Source organism: Hyperoodon ampullatus (assembly GCF_949752795.1).
Source record: "Hyperoodon ampullatus genome assembly, chromosome: 6".
Lineage (NCBI taxonomy): Eukaryota > Metazoa > Chordata > Mammalia > Artiodactyla > Ziphiidae > Hyperoodon > Hyperoodon ampullatus.
Genome location: NC_136919.1, coordinates 37304322 through 37319378, shown reverse-complemented (window position 1 = coordinate 37319378; position 15057 = coordinate 37304322). Strand labels below are relative to the sequence as shown.

The following is a 15057-nucleotide window of genomic DNA, read 5'->3' as shown; positions in this document are numbered from 1 at the left end:
GCAGAGACGATGAAATTGCCGCTGTTGGAGTGCCCGGCCACTGACTGGGCGGCCTGCTGGCTCAGATTGTTACAGATAAGCACCAGCTGGTTGCTCTGGGCCTCGGACAAGGTGCTGCAGCTCTGATACACACTGAAGTTGGTTTTCCTGCCAGGGATGTTCCCCTTCTCGCACATGGTCTTCACCATCTTGGCCAGCTTGTTCTTGCCGAGGGCCTGGCAGTTGTACCAATGCAGAGCCGCCAAGTTCACGACCGGCTTAATGGACAGGTAAAAAGGGGCATCCTCATAGCGCATAGCAGGAGGCCGCCGCTGGGCATACTCCTTATAGTCTTGGACGGGGCAGGTCTGTGGAGCATGCTGGGTGGCATACACACGGGAGTCTGTCCCCCCCCTCTTGGTTTTGGCATTTAGGTCACCAGTGTCTTGACCCATCCACTCCAAGTACTCCAGCCCCGTTTCTGTTACCCGGAGCCGAATATCACCCCACTTTAAGGTAGACCCGTGGAAGCCCGTACAGTGCCCAAAAGCTTTTGTGTTGTTGAGCCAGACGAGGTTGAGCAGACCCTCAGGGTTATAGCGGCTTAGCAGTCCCCTTTTCCGCAGAATGAGCTCATCAGCAAAGGTGAGCTTCATGGACTTGTGTGGCTTATTTCCTTTTCCTTTGCAGCGGAGTTCAATTTGCTTCTGTTTCAGGGCCTCTTGGGAGCGCTTGAATTCCTTATCCCTGGTGATACTGTAGCCATACCTGTGTTCTTTTAGGTACCGTTCAAGTCCACACTGGTAATTGGCCAAGCTGTTGGGTTCATACTCGGATCCATCCTTCTGCCTGGCATCCACAAAGAAAGAGGCCAGGTAGGCATCCAACTCCTTGCAAGGGATGACATAAATCTCTCTTGTTTCAGAAGGATACTTGGAGATGAGGAACTCCCGGAAATTGCGGAGCGCGGTCTGCGTGCTCCGGATGGTTTTCTCATTCTGCTCTCTGCTGAGCTCAGCTGCTCTTTCATCCTGGTCTGCAACAAATTGGGGAGGGGAGGGATAAAGAGGGTGTTGATGAGTTCAGACAATGCACTTTCTACTCTGAAATAAAGTTTTCTTTTATAATGAAAAAGAGAAAGAAGGAATCAATTTTACAGAGATCACTAATAAATGTTATTTACATACCTGTTGCATTATAATAGCCAACTTCAGTTTCACAAATGATGTACTAGACAAGAGACGGCCCACTACAATCAAAATGAGCTTCTCATGTCATTGGCACATAGTTTAGTGCACGAAGATTTGTGGAAAGAGTGGGATTAGAGGCAGCCTTCGTTTTAGGAAAAAAGACATAACTGTGCTATTTACCCTAATGCAGTGTGCGAGGGCCCCATCAGAGCAACATATTTATTTTAAATCACTTCATTTGTGAAACCAGAGGTTGTACTGGTTCCATTTTATTGAATTAAACAAAAATATCTGAATCTGTTATTTAGCATTATCTCTAGAGATCTATATTTAAAAATTACTAAATAGATCATTTACAGCAGTTAACGAGACACATTCTACAACAATTCAGGTAAACGTGGTTTATAAATATTCTATATGTAATTGCAGGGCAGTTTACAATAAGTGATAAAAATATTTTGTGTTTTGCAAAATGAAAACAGACTCATAGATACAGAGAACAAATGGGTGGCTGCCAGACAGGAAAGGGGTGGGAAGGTGGGGCAAAATAGGTGAAGGGGATTAAGAGGTACAAACTTCCAATTATATAAATAAGTCACAGGGATGTAATACACAGCTTAAGGAATATGGTCATTAATACTGTAATAACTTTGTATAGGGACAGATGGTTACTAGATTTATTGTGGTGATCATTTCATAATGTATGCAAATGTCAAATAATTATGTAATACACTTGAAACTAATATAATATTGTACATCAACTATATTTCAACACAAAAAAATTTGGTGCTTTGGGAAAGTAATGAGGATAAAACTTCCCAGCTATAAAGACAGGACAATGAAATTTGAGTAAGGCTATTATAATCAAGATGTAAGGAAGGGGTATGTCTCTTGGATAGTTTTACTTTATTAATTTATTATTTACATTTTGCCACCAAAGACAGGAAGTGCCTCTTTCCATTATGGATCACCCATGATTAAGTAGTGTTGCTCTGGAGTAGTGGTTCTCACATTTTAGTGAGCTTCAGAATCTCTCAGGATGCTCAATCAAAATCAGATTCCTCTACGCTCAGGATGAGGTTCAAGAGAACACACTTTGAGAAAAAAGATCTAGTGCTTATGGCTTATGAAGGAAGCCCTACTCTGTTTTACTAGATTTTTTTCTTTACAATGATTAAATTCAGTGATATCATTTCAATGATTTTCTCTCAGTAACATGTAATTTAAATTTGGGATGTTAACATTAACAATAAAATCATTTTGTCAAAAATGACCACAATTACGTCAGACATGGTCTGGGTGGAACTCAAAAGAGAAATTCTAAATATGAAATTACACAATAGAAAAAACAGGCTATCCTATTTGATGTTGAGAGGCCAACACTAAGGTTAATTAAAAACAACATAAAAGTGTAATTTCTGATTCTAAAGTATAATATAAAATTATTTTGTTTATCCCAATTATCTTATTTAGGAAAACTTTAGATTAATTTTTAAGGCTGCTCAGTGGGAAGTCTTTGAAATAACCACATACAATAAGAAAAATAAAATTTCGAATAAACTGAATTTTATTCACAAACACTACTTTTTGTATTACTATACACATTTATGAATGTCCATATTATTTTAAAATGACAGTTGTAAGGTATAATTGCCAAAGTTCTCATAACTTTATAAAATGAAATGAACTAAAAATCACTAAACTAGCTAATTAGATATTTTTATAGGCACATTTTTTGAGATCATATTTCCAAAATTCAAATACACAACAGTATATTTTATCCTTCATTAGACTTAACATTTGGCTATGCTATCTTCTTCCAGTTGAACAATAAAGATGTGTATCTTTCCATTAGAAAGGTGAAGCCACATGTAACCTTTTACCATGCTAGCTTCCGTGACTGTTTACATGCAAAGCCAAAGGGGTCAGCACATCTGTTTATTGTGGCTACTTGTTCAAATATCTATCACAACAGTCTTCAAACTTTAAACAAAGACTTTCTAAGAAATAAACATTCAAAGACAACTGTAGGGAAAAAATTTCCAGTTCTTCAACTTTCACATGGAATCTTTCCTAAAATTTAGTTTTCTGAGATGAAGACCGAGTTTTCCATTCCAAACCTACTGTGTTACATACTCTGGGGCATTAAAGACTTTGAGGAGCCAAACAAAATGTATAAGTTATAAATCGATGATTAAATCCAAACATTGTCCACATTGTTGTCCTTCTCTGTCTTATACACATTCTGATATAGGTGAAATTTGTCATTGTAAACAGGGTATTTGGCCTGAATTAAGGTGTACTGAATTCAGGATTTTTGAAAGGCTTTTAGGTTAGTGAAGTTGATTCTTTTAATTGGAACTGGAATATTCTGCAGGACTGCCAAAATGTTCCAGATAAAGTAGAAGCTTAAAATTTTATTTAATTTTTTCATATTTAGCATGCTTTTGTTCACAAGATGCCTAACAACTATTATCAAATCATATGAAACACTGATTCTAGTTACAGTCAATCCTCATCATTTTATAAAATATTCAATATTTTCTACCTTTTTACAAAAATAAACTGACTGAAACAGATCCACATTATTAGCACCCTGCTAACACACTCACAGTTGACCAACACCACAGCACTACTTCAACATCCTCAGCCCAGCCTCATTTCCAAGCCTTTTTCTCCTATTTGGTCTCAATCTTAGTTAAGAATCTGTGATATGGTGATTTATAACTATATATATATATATATTTGGTCTTCGTCCGGGTTCTTGGCACAGAGCTCATAAAAGCCTTAGAATTTTCTGTGATGAGGGTGATCAATGTGTCTTTTGTTAATGTTCATGAGGTAACTTTTGGAAAGCACCTATGGGTAAGGGCTGGTTGTCAGTGGAGGCAAGCAGATTTCTGGAGTGGAACTTTCAGTCCTACCCCACTTCTCCACCTTTGGGGAGAGGAGAGAGGCTGGAGATTGGGTTCAAACACCATTGATTTAATCAAGTGTGTTTATGTAATGAAGGCTCCATGAAACCCCAAAAGGACAGGGTTCAGAGAGCTTCCCAGCTGGTGAACATGTGCAGAGTGGTACACCTTGCCCTAAGCATCTCTCTCATGTGGCTATTCCTGAGTTATGTTCTTTTATAATAAGTTGGTAATCCAGTAAGTAAAATGTTTCTCTGAGTTCTGTGTGCTGCACTAGCAAATTAATCCCTGCCAAGGACGGGGGTCTCTGTAATCTTCTATTTATGATGGGTCAGTCTTATAGGACTGAGCCCTTAACCTGTGGAATCTGATGCTACCTCTAGGTACATAGTGTCAGAAGTGAACTGAATTACAGGACACCCAGCTGGTACAGGAGAAATTCTTGGTGGTGTGGAACCCCTCTACTGCCCAACATCAGAACTGGGTATATAACTGTAGAGCCATTCCATCTGTAGGAAAATAAAAGTAGAGTGTCACATTATCATATCCTTTCCTAACAGCCTGGAATTCACCACAAGAGGAGTTTGGAAGGGTAGAGAAACCCTCATTCATTTTGCATGAATAGGGGGAAGTAAATGGCTTTAAAGTCAAGTAATAGTAATACGTTTTTTGGCTAATGACAAAATCAAATAAAACCGGGGAAGATTGATAATAAAATATAGAACTGTTTTAATTATCTTGCATTTATCTCTAGTTTTAGAAATTTTTCTGATCCACTTCCTTTTAAAAACTTTTTTAAAACTTCCTTTTAAAAACTACAATAAAACAGACCAGTCATTAAGTGCATGCAATTATTTTTCACAAATTGAGTCCCGTGCCTAGATCAAGAAAAAGAGTATCAGGGACTTCCCTGGTGGTCCAGCGGTTAAGACTCAGCACTCCCAATGCAGGGGGCCCGGGTTTGATCCCTGGTCAGGGAACTAGATCCCGCATGACGCAACTAAGAGCCTGCATGCCGCAACGAAACGATCCCGCACGCCGCAAGGAAGGTCTCACGTGCCACAACTAAGACCTGGCGCAGCTAGCTAAAAACACAACACAACATAACATAAGAAAAAGAGTATCACTAGCACCTCCGAAACCTTCCTCATGTCCCCTTCTTCCAGTTGCTCACTCCCACAAAGAATAACAGCTATCCTGACTTGAAATAGCATACGTTTGTCTGGCCTATTATTATAACTTATATGAATGAAATCTTAGAGGATGAACTCTTTTGTGTCTGGCTTCTTTTGCTCAACATTATGTTTGGAAGTTTCATCCATATTGTTATGTAGTTGTAGATAATTTATCTTCTTTACTGTTAACATTCCATTGTGTGAATATATCACAATTTATTCTTCCACTCTATTGAACATTTGGGTAGTTTTCAGTTTAGGGCTATTTCCAATAAAATTGTTATGAACACTCTAGTAGGTGTCTTTTGGTGAGTCACATGGATGCATTTTTTGGGGTGTATACTTAGAATTAGAACTGCTAGGTCATAGGAAATCACATGTTCTGCTTTAATAAATACTAAACAAGTTTCCAAAGTGGTTGTACCAACTTGCTTTCTCCATGAGTGTGAGAGCTCAGATTGCTCCATATCTTCAGCAACACTAAGTAATGTTAGTCTTTTTTATTCTAGCTATTCTGTTGGGTGTGTAATGCTACTGCACTGAACTTTTAAATTTTCATTTCTCTGATGACTGATGAAGCTGAACAGCTCTTCATAGGTTTATTGGCCACTCAGATATTTGCTTTTGTAAAGTGCCTGTTAAAGTTATTTTCTACTGGACTGTCTGCCTTTAACGGTTTTTTAAATTTTTATTTTATTATTTATTTTGGCTGTGCCGGTCTTAGTTGTGGCATGTGGGCTCTTAGTTGTGGCATGTGGGATCTAGTTCCCTGACCAGAGGTCAAACCCAGGCCCTCTGCACTGGGAGCACGGAGTCTTACCCACTGGACCACCAGCGAAGTCCCTGCCCTTTACTGTTTGCAGGAGGTTTTAACATATCCTGCGTTTGAGTCTTTGTCAGATAAATGTATTACAAATATCTTCTCTGAATCTGTGGCTTGCACTTTCACTTTCTTAATAGTGTCTTTTAAAGAACAATAGTTCTTAATCCTAATATAGTCCAATTATCAATTTTTTCCCTTTATGACTCATGCTTTTTTGCATCCTGTTTAAGAAATTCTGCTTATTCCAAGATCATGAGAAATCTATTTCTTCCAAAAGCTTTACTGTTTCAGTCTTTACATTTTGATCTGCCATCTACTAGAACATCCATCTATATGTTCTAAGATAGAAATTAAGAGTAATTTTTTACATGGACCTTGATCCTTTTGATTTTAATAAAATTTGAATAAGCAATACAGCATATGGTACAGTATCTAAAAGCTACAAATGGGTAGAAAGTAAAAGTAAGTCACCCTCTCATCCCATCTCCTTGTCACCATATTTCCCTCTACATGGGAACCAATGTTACCAATTTATTGGGTATAATTTTGGGATTTTCTATGCACACACACTTATTCCTCTCCTTTCAAAAAGGGTGGAGGAATATACTATGCATCCTATTCTGCAACTATGCATCCTATTCTGCACTTTGCTTTTTATCATTAACAATGTATTAAAGATAGCTCTATATCATTACACACACAGTTGCCTCAATCTTTCTAACAGCTGTAAATAAAGTATTTTATATGGATACACTATATTTATCTGATTCCCTGTTGATGGATATCTGCATTATTTCCATCCTATTCCTATTATAAACAATGCTGCACTGGGTATCCTCGTATACATGACATTTCCTACACATGAGCAAGTATATATACAGAATGAATTCCAAAAGTAGAACCGCTATATTGCTGTTCCCCTGTACATCTGCTGTGCCAAATTAACTTCTGTGATAAGGTATGAGAGTGCTGGTTTAATCATATCTTCCGAGATATAAGGTATTATCAAACTTCTTAATCTTTATTTAATTTGTAAAATATACATTGTGGTTTTAAAATTTTCATTTCTTTTATGATAAATGACATTTAACATTTTTCAAATACTTATTAGCCCCCTATATTTTCTCATTTTCTTTCTGTGGATTGCTTCTGTACTTTGTCCATTTTAAAAAATATTTATTTATAGGAGCTCTAGATATATTTAGCCTTCTTTTTCTTATTATTATTATACTTAGCCCTGTGTAATGTATATAAAGATGTGTATATGTGTATTTTTTTTTTTAGTTTGCCTTTTGTATTTGTGACTTTGTTACATTTATGGGATTGAATTTATCTGTTTTTAAAAATATTTCCTACATTTTGTGTTAGACATATCTTCCCCACTGTGAAACCATAATACAATTCTCTTTTGTTTTCTTCAAAGCATTCTTAATTTCATTTTTATTTTATTTATTTATTTTGGCCACGCCACGTGGCATGTGGGATCTTAGTTCCCCCACCAGGGATCGAACCTGTGCTCCCTGTGGTGGAAGCTCAGAGTCTTAACCACTGGACCACCAGGGAAGTCCCTTTAATATTTAAAATATTTGATCATCTGAATTAATTTTGGTTTAAGGTAGGTACTAACTTATATTTTTTCCTAGATAGCCACCTAGCTGTTATCAATAAATAACAGTGGTGATTGTGGTTGTAGAGAAGTCAATGGTCAGCATAATCTTTCTCCCTTCGGGGTCTCTTGATTGCACTTTGCGGGTGGGAGCTGGGTAGCTGAATGATTATTTCTTTATCTGTGAATGGCTACAACTTTACTAGGCTATATTTCAGTGTTGATCACTGTGCACCCATCTTTTTTCTGGTACATAGTGTATCCTTTCAAGTCATAAATTCAAGCATTTCTCCACTGCCTTGTTGCAGTGGCAGATGACTTCCCATAAAGATGGCAAGTGTGTATGTGGTCCTCTACGCAGTCTTGCTTCCTCTGCTACTCTCTGCTATCAAATAGGGTCCAGGGAAGCTCTGACCACCAACCCAAGCTCCCCATTCCAGTTCTTCAAAAGTGATTGTTAATTTTGCCACTCAGCAGTAGAAAACTGAAGTCTCATACCTTCATCTGAGAGCTACAGTCACAGTTCTCTTGGTATCATATCCAAATCCCTGTTTCATCGCTATGTTTGGCAACCTTTCTTTATATACTGTGGTTCTAGCAGAAGACTTTTAGTTATTTGAGAAAATGTTTGTTTCTGTTTCTCTTTCTTGTCTTGAAGTGATTTCAAAGAGAAGTCAGAATTATGATCCAGCTCTTTGCATTTGAATGAGATTGCTGCAACTTCCAGTCCCTAACTTGGTGCCATGCACTTAATAGAGATTCCATAAATGTTCACTGAATGCTTTCTGATCCATGAAATCTACTCTATGAAGAAGGGTTATATTCCTGAAGATTTGGGCATTCATCAAAAACTCAGCAGTCAAACTTCATTAAATTTTGTTTGAATGTACGTGGTAAGAAATAGAACTTGGATTCTAAATAGCAACAAAAATTGTTTTCAACACAAACAAAAATGATAAAGATCACTTTCAATTTTCTTAAGAGAAGTATGTATATGGTTTAGCAGACAAACTGAATGAGTCACTGTCATTAATGAAGAAAATGCACTGAGATGAGCTAAATGGTTTTATTATATCAAGGAAGTTGTGATTAATAACAAATTTTAAAAGTTGAATGTGGGTAAAATCCCAAAGGTCTAGAAAACTGAACGGAGAAGACAAGGTAGCAGCCCAAAATATGCAAGTACAATTTTTCTTTCTAAGCAGATCAGGTATTTAACAATTGGAAGCGAAGTTTTAAAGATGGTAAATGAGTAGGCATTAGAATCATGTTTCCTATGGCTCTCGTGAACCTAATACACCTAACAGTCTAATCACTATATGTGCCCAGACCTAAAACGTAACTTAGCTCTGTCTCCACAAACTTGCTCTTTCACCCAGTCAGTGCCTCCACCACCTACCTACTTGCCCAAGCTGAAACCTGAGCACCATCCTTGACACCTGCTCTCCCCCCTTCTACAGCTAATCCATCAAGTCCTGCTGGGCCACCTCATTTCATGTGCACTTAATGAGTAACTAAAACATGTTAGGAATTAAGTAAAAACTGGGTTTAAAGGATGAGTGCTTTTGTGGAATTTACCATGACAAAACGACAAATGCTATGAAGAAAAGTAACAGGGTACTGTGAGAAAGAGTAAGTGATCCACTTAAAGACCTGAAAATGAGAAGCCAGTCATACAAAGTATAGGAGGAAGAGTAGAAGGAACACCATATGAGAAGTTCCTACAATGGAAACTGAGTTTGAGAACCTGAAAGAGTGTCAGTGTGCCCAGAGTGAAGTGATTGAAAGGAGACTGGTACAATGAGAGGTCTGAAAACTCACAGGCTGGATCTCGCCGGGCCTTGTCTGTAAGTCATTATTAATGACTTTGTATTTTGTCCTAAGAAAACTAGTTGTTCAGAAAACTACATGGTCAGATTTGCATTGCTCTGTTATGATATAAACCTACCTCCTACCATGCTAAGAAAATCTTCAATAAACTCTGCTTTATATAAGTAGGGCTGAGTTCACATCTGGATGATCGGGTGGAAAACATTCCCAGACAATGAAATGATCCATAATCTGAACCTTCTTGATGGAAGCAGAAGGTCAGAGCCAGAGGGAGCAAGAGAATATCCAAGTCAACCACCACCTCCCCTCCTCTCCTCCCCCACAAAAGAAAGAAAAGGTATTAGAAAATGTATGAAGTTTTAAAGCAGACAACTTTTCTATACTTATTTAGTCTCTATGCCCCATTAATTACATTATTTTTTTATGTATTTATCATTTGGGAATCCTGAGTACCCAGCATATGTTCCCGCACAGCAGAGCTACCAAATGAAGACTGGGTATGAAGACTGTCTGAATATGTACTATTAAAAGAATTTTAAATCCATAAATCCTCCACATATATTTTGAATGACTGAACATGTCGCGCTGTGATCTGAGTTTGATATAAAAAGGGAGAACTTCTGGACACGCATGGCTTTCAAAAATGTATTCTAAAAAGGTCTGCCTTTCCCCAGACCTTCAGTTTGTACTACCTTCCCTCTCCCCACACCATAGCCTGCTGGGCTACTATTTTAGTGGTGCTGACTGTCACTGTATCACTAGTATGGTTTTGGTTTTAAGTAGGGAGGTTGGATAAACTCTGTATGCAGAAGATGTGAGTGACCTTAGTTCTTTGAATAAGTGGTCACATTCCCTTCCTGTACCATCCTTGAGAGCCATAATATTTATTACTAAAACTTACTTGAAGTTTCTCAAAAGGGGAAGCCATCCCATAAACCTAGTGTAGTGAAACGGGTCTTTGATAAACGTAGCCAACAGATTGAAAAGTTTTAGATTACTGACTTCCAAGAGATCTGTGACCTGGAGCAGGGCCCCAGGAAAAGCCTCAGCACAAGCCCAGGGAATCTTAGGAGAGCATGAGTAAAGCTTTTATGCAGACAGCTTTTCTGTACTTATTTACATAGTCTCCATGCCCCATTAATCCAATTATTTCCTCCCTTGTTAGGAGATGGCATGGAAAAACACATAATTAGTGCCGTATCTTGTGTTCTCATTAAATTTGAGGAGATTTATGTTAGATTTAAATTAGATCCATTTGCTTCTATTGCTGTGGCACTCAATTAAAAAAAATAAACTTAGCTATCACATCCCTTTTGTGATTTTATTAAAGCAATACATCTGAAGCAATAAGAAACATTTCCTGATGTTTAACTTCTTTTTAACTCATTTAAGAAGAGTATTTTGTCTTTTTACTTGATAGAGAAATGATGTTTAAATTCTCTTTATAAATCAATGAATAATAAGTCCATGAGCTTATTAAATAAGAATATATTTTAAATTTGAAAAGTAAAAAAAGCAAAAGAAATCTGGTGAGTAGATGTATTTATGAGGCTGCAGTTGGAATTAATATTTAATCCACATTTGTGGCACAGGCTCCAGGTTCTATAGGAATTCAGAAAGAAATAAGAGAGAGAGAGACGTCAAAGAAGAGTTTGAGCTGGGTTAGAGCTCTGTTTCGGGGAAAAGGGACTTGGGTTAGGTATTAAAGGATGGGTACCATTTGGTTAAGTGGAACAGGAGGGTAGGGCATGCCAGGAAGAAACTGCATGAGCAAAGGGAAAGGTATGGAAAGGCTTGCGCTCATGAGGACTGTGAAACACCGATCCTGGTCTGGGGGTTAGAGTGGGAATAAAGCCAGGCCAGTGAGATGGACAAATGGAGGGTCTTATATAGTAATTATAAAGATATACACCAACGAGAGGAGACTGAATATGCTAAGTGCAAAGGACCTCTACATGCCAAACATTTGAAGAAGGTACTTAAAAAAAAAATAAATCAACACCCCATTTCTCCACCTCTGACATTCTTTACTCCCCTTACACTGTTCTCTTCTTCCATACTCCTATTACCATCTGACATAATACATATTTAATTGATAACCTGTTTAGCATCTGTCTCTGCCCACCCAGTGGGCTGTGAGCTCTTTAAGAGCCAGGACTTCACTGCTTTATTCCCAGGGTCTGAAAAAGCACTTGAGAAGTAGTAACATTCAGTAAACATTTGTTGACTGAATTAACAACAAAGCTGAAAGGAAAGTTACTGAGATAACTCTGTGTGTGTAATTACACAATCCACTTTAGACCAACTATACTGACTGCATTGAGAAAGGACTAAAAATAAAAATCAGTGACACAAAAATAAATTTTGGGTCTCACAATCAGAATCTCAAAGTCACCTTATCCTGTATTAAGGTTCTTCAGAGTTAGCTGTGGTCAGGGCAGGTGATCTGGATGTCTATAATAATGAAATGACTTATAAGGCCACTGGAAGCTTTTCCCAGGGCTAATTTCTCAGGAAATAAGGACCTATCAGCTCTCACACAAATTGCTGTAAGACAATATCTTTATCTTAACTATCAGGATAAGGAAAAAACAAGTAATACTTTAACAAAAGTCCATACCAGAATTAATATATCCATAAAATCAAGGGACAGCTCCCTCCCTCCAATGCTGACCTCCACTTTATTTTTAAAAATATTTATTTACTATTTTTGACTGCGTTGGGTCCTAGTTGTGGCACGTGGGATCTTTCATTGCAGTGCATGGGCTTCTCTCTAGTTGTGGTGTGCAGGCTCCAGAGTGCACAGACTCTGTAGTTGTGGCACAAGGGCTCTCTAGTTGCAGCACGCAGGCTTAGTTGCCCTGCAGCATGTGGGATCTTAGTTCCCCGACCAGGGATCAAACCCGCATCCTCTGTGTTGGAAGGCAGATTCTCTTTTAAATTAATTTATTTGGCTGCCTCGGGTCTTAGTTGTGGCACATGGGATCTTCGCTGTGGTATGTGTGATCTTTCGTTGTGGCGTGCGGGCTTCTCTAGTTGTGGTGCACGGGCTCCAGAGCACTTGGGCTCAGTAGTTGCAGTGCGTGGCCTTAGTTGCCCCACAGCATGTGGTATCTTAGTTCCCTGACCAGGGATCAAACCCGCGTCCCCCGCATTGGAAGGCGGATTCTTAACCGCTGGACCACCAGGCAAGTCCCCTGACCTCCACTTTAAAAAGAGATTAACCTGACATTATGGTGTCATCTATTAGGTACTTCTTCTATACACATATTCATTTGATGTAAATTTTCTTATGACTCTATGTTCAAGGAAAATGATCTTGGTATTAAAAAAAATATGCCCTGGTTGGTAATCTTACGAATAGGCCTACTTCAATTTTATTTGTCAGGGGTTACAAAACTCATATTTGCCAACATTCATGTTTCATTTTTAAAAATAGCAATAGCTCCTAACCTCTGCAAATTTATTTCAACAAATAGGTATATTTACTTTAAAGGTGGAAAACAAATTCAGATTACCTTCTAGCTACCATAAAATGTATTAAAGGGCTTCCCTGGTGGCGCAGTGGTTGAGAGTCCGCCTGCCGATGCAGGGGACACTGGTTCGTGCCCTGGTCCGGGAAAATGCCACATGCCGCGGAGCGGCTGGGCCCGTGAGCCATGGCCGCTGAGCCTGCGCGCCCGGAGCCTGTGCTCCGCAATGGGAGAGGCCACAACAGTGAGAGGCCCGTGTATCGCAAAAAAAAAAAAAAAAAAAAAAAAAAAGTATTAAAAAGTCAGTGTCTTCTTTCTCCTTTAAATACCCAAATCATTGCACATTTCAATGCTTTTTCCTAAAACTTTAAAACGCAGGCCATTTTCTGGGATTGTTAACATCACTAATTGAAGCCAGACTTGCTATTATAGCTGTCTGACCAGCAAATTATTTTTATGCTCAGTTAATCTTCTCCAATAATGGAAGTAAAGCACACTTCTTAAATACACATTCATGAGCATGAAAATTTAGCACAATAGTACCAGTTAGTCCGGTATGATTTTTGATAGTATTTTTCACTGAAGTAGAAATCACTTAAATAAACATTAGTCACCTGCTCATTTCTCCTGGTTGTACGTCATGTGACTCTAGAACCTCTGGAGAATTCTCTCCTTGATAAAAGTTTAGAAATAAAATAGGGCACAAAAAATACCAGTATTTATTAAATAAACAAAGTGCAGGCAAAACCTCTTTCTCACCTATATTCACTGTTTTCTGTATATATGAATTAAATCAGGCCAAGGTAAGGTGGAAGGTAAGGTGAGATATCACTTGTGTAAAGACTAGGCACTAACCTTGCAGATCCTCGCAACAAGGAATTAATTTATGGCCAACAGGGTGCAGGAGTCTCCATTTTTAACAAGTTCTCGGGTAGTTCTAATATAGCTTTGGTCTAAGACCATGCTTTGAAAAACACAGCTTCATCTCTCCTTCCCCCTAGAAGGCCTAAAAAATGACTCTTCTTTCAAATAAGTCTCAGCCCAAGCCTCAGTTACAGCAGGTGACACAGAGCTGGGATGGCAGATTTCCGGATCTGAACGTTTTTATGTCCCAGGCAGAACAGTTGCTTCATGAATAAATAATAAATGTTTAAAAGTGGCTTCTGTTTCAGTGAAAAATACTATCAAAAATCATACTGGACTAACTAATATTGTTAGTCAACAAAATAATGAATGAGTCAAAGAATTACTTCCCTCTGAAACCCACTGGATTCAGATTTTTTCTTTCATAATGTCTCTGAATTTATTAAGTTCAACATTGTTTCCCTAATTGCCAAAGACCATTTTAAAAATCTAACCTTGCCTGGTCCCTTTCAGGGCAGTTGACGTAGGTAGTGTAGTTAATGGTTAATGGCTCCAGCTTTGCCAATAAGAATGCTTACATTCAAATCCCAGCTCTGCTGCTTAACCATCTATGTGAATCTGTATAACTTTTTAAACTTAAGCCTCTGTTTCTTCAATTGTTAAATAAATATAATAATTGTACCCATTTCTTAAGAGTTCTATGAGAATTAAGGTAGGAAAGCAAACCACTTAGCTCAGTGTTGGACACATGAATCATCTAGTTCAACTCTTTATAAATATTGCTGCTGAGAAATGTGTTCCAACCCACTAAATCAAAGTCTTCCTACTTCACCTGAGTCCTCCTCTACTGATGCTTTGATTTGCAACAAATATTTACTAATTCTTCCAAGATAGATCTATAAAGGCCACCCATATTGGGCATTTGTGCATAACTGAACATATCCTGCCATGGGCATATGGAAACAACTGGAGTTAATATCTATATCTAAAACAGCTCTCAGATACTCTGGTTTCTCTTCAGAACGCGTAAGTCTTTCGCCTCTTACTAAAACAGCTCTCAGGAGACCTTCCATTCCACATGACCTAGAATCCTTTTTTAATTTTTTATAAATTAATTTAATTAATTTATTTTTGACTGCGTTGGGTCTTTGTTGCTGCACATGGGCTTTCTCTAGTTGCGGCGAGCGGGGACTACTCTTTGT

The 15057-nt window shown here is 38.2% G+C and overlaps 1 protein-coding gene across 1 annotated transcript in view; it reads right to left on the bottom strand.

The window, feature by feature from the left end:
* The window catches only part of KIAA1958, a gene marked incomplete at its 3' end in the record, with an annotated part of 85453 nt that overhangs the window by 41280 nt on the left and 29116 nt on the right, over window positions 1-15057 (bottom strand). The window contains exon 3 of the mRNA XM_079706254.1: window positions 932-1015. Within this exon, the coding sequence (XP_079562380.1) occupies window positions 932-1015 (84 nt within the window). The remainder of the gene's footprint in view (window positions 1-931; window positions 1016-15057) is intronic.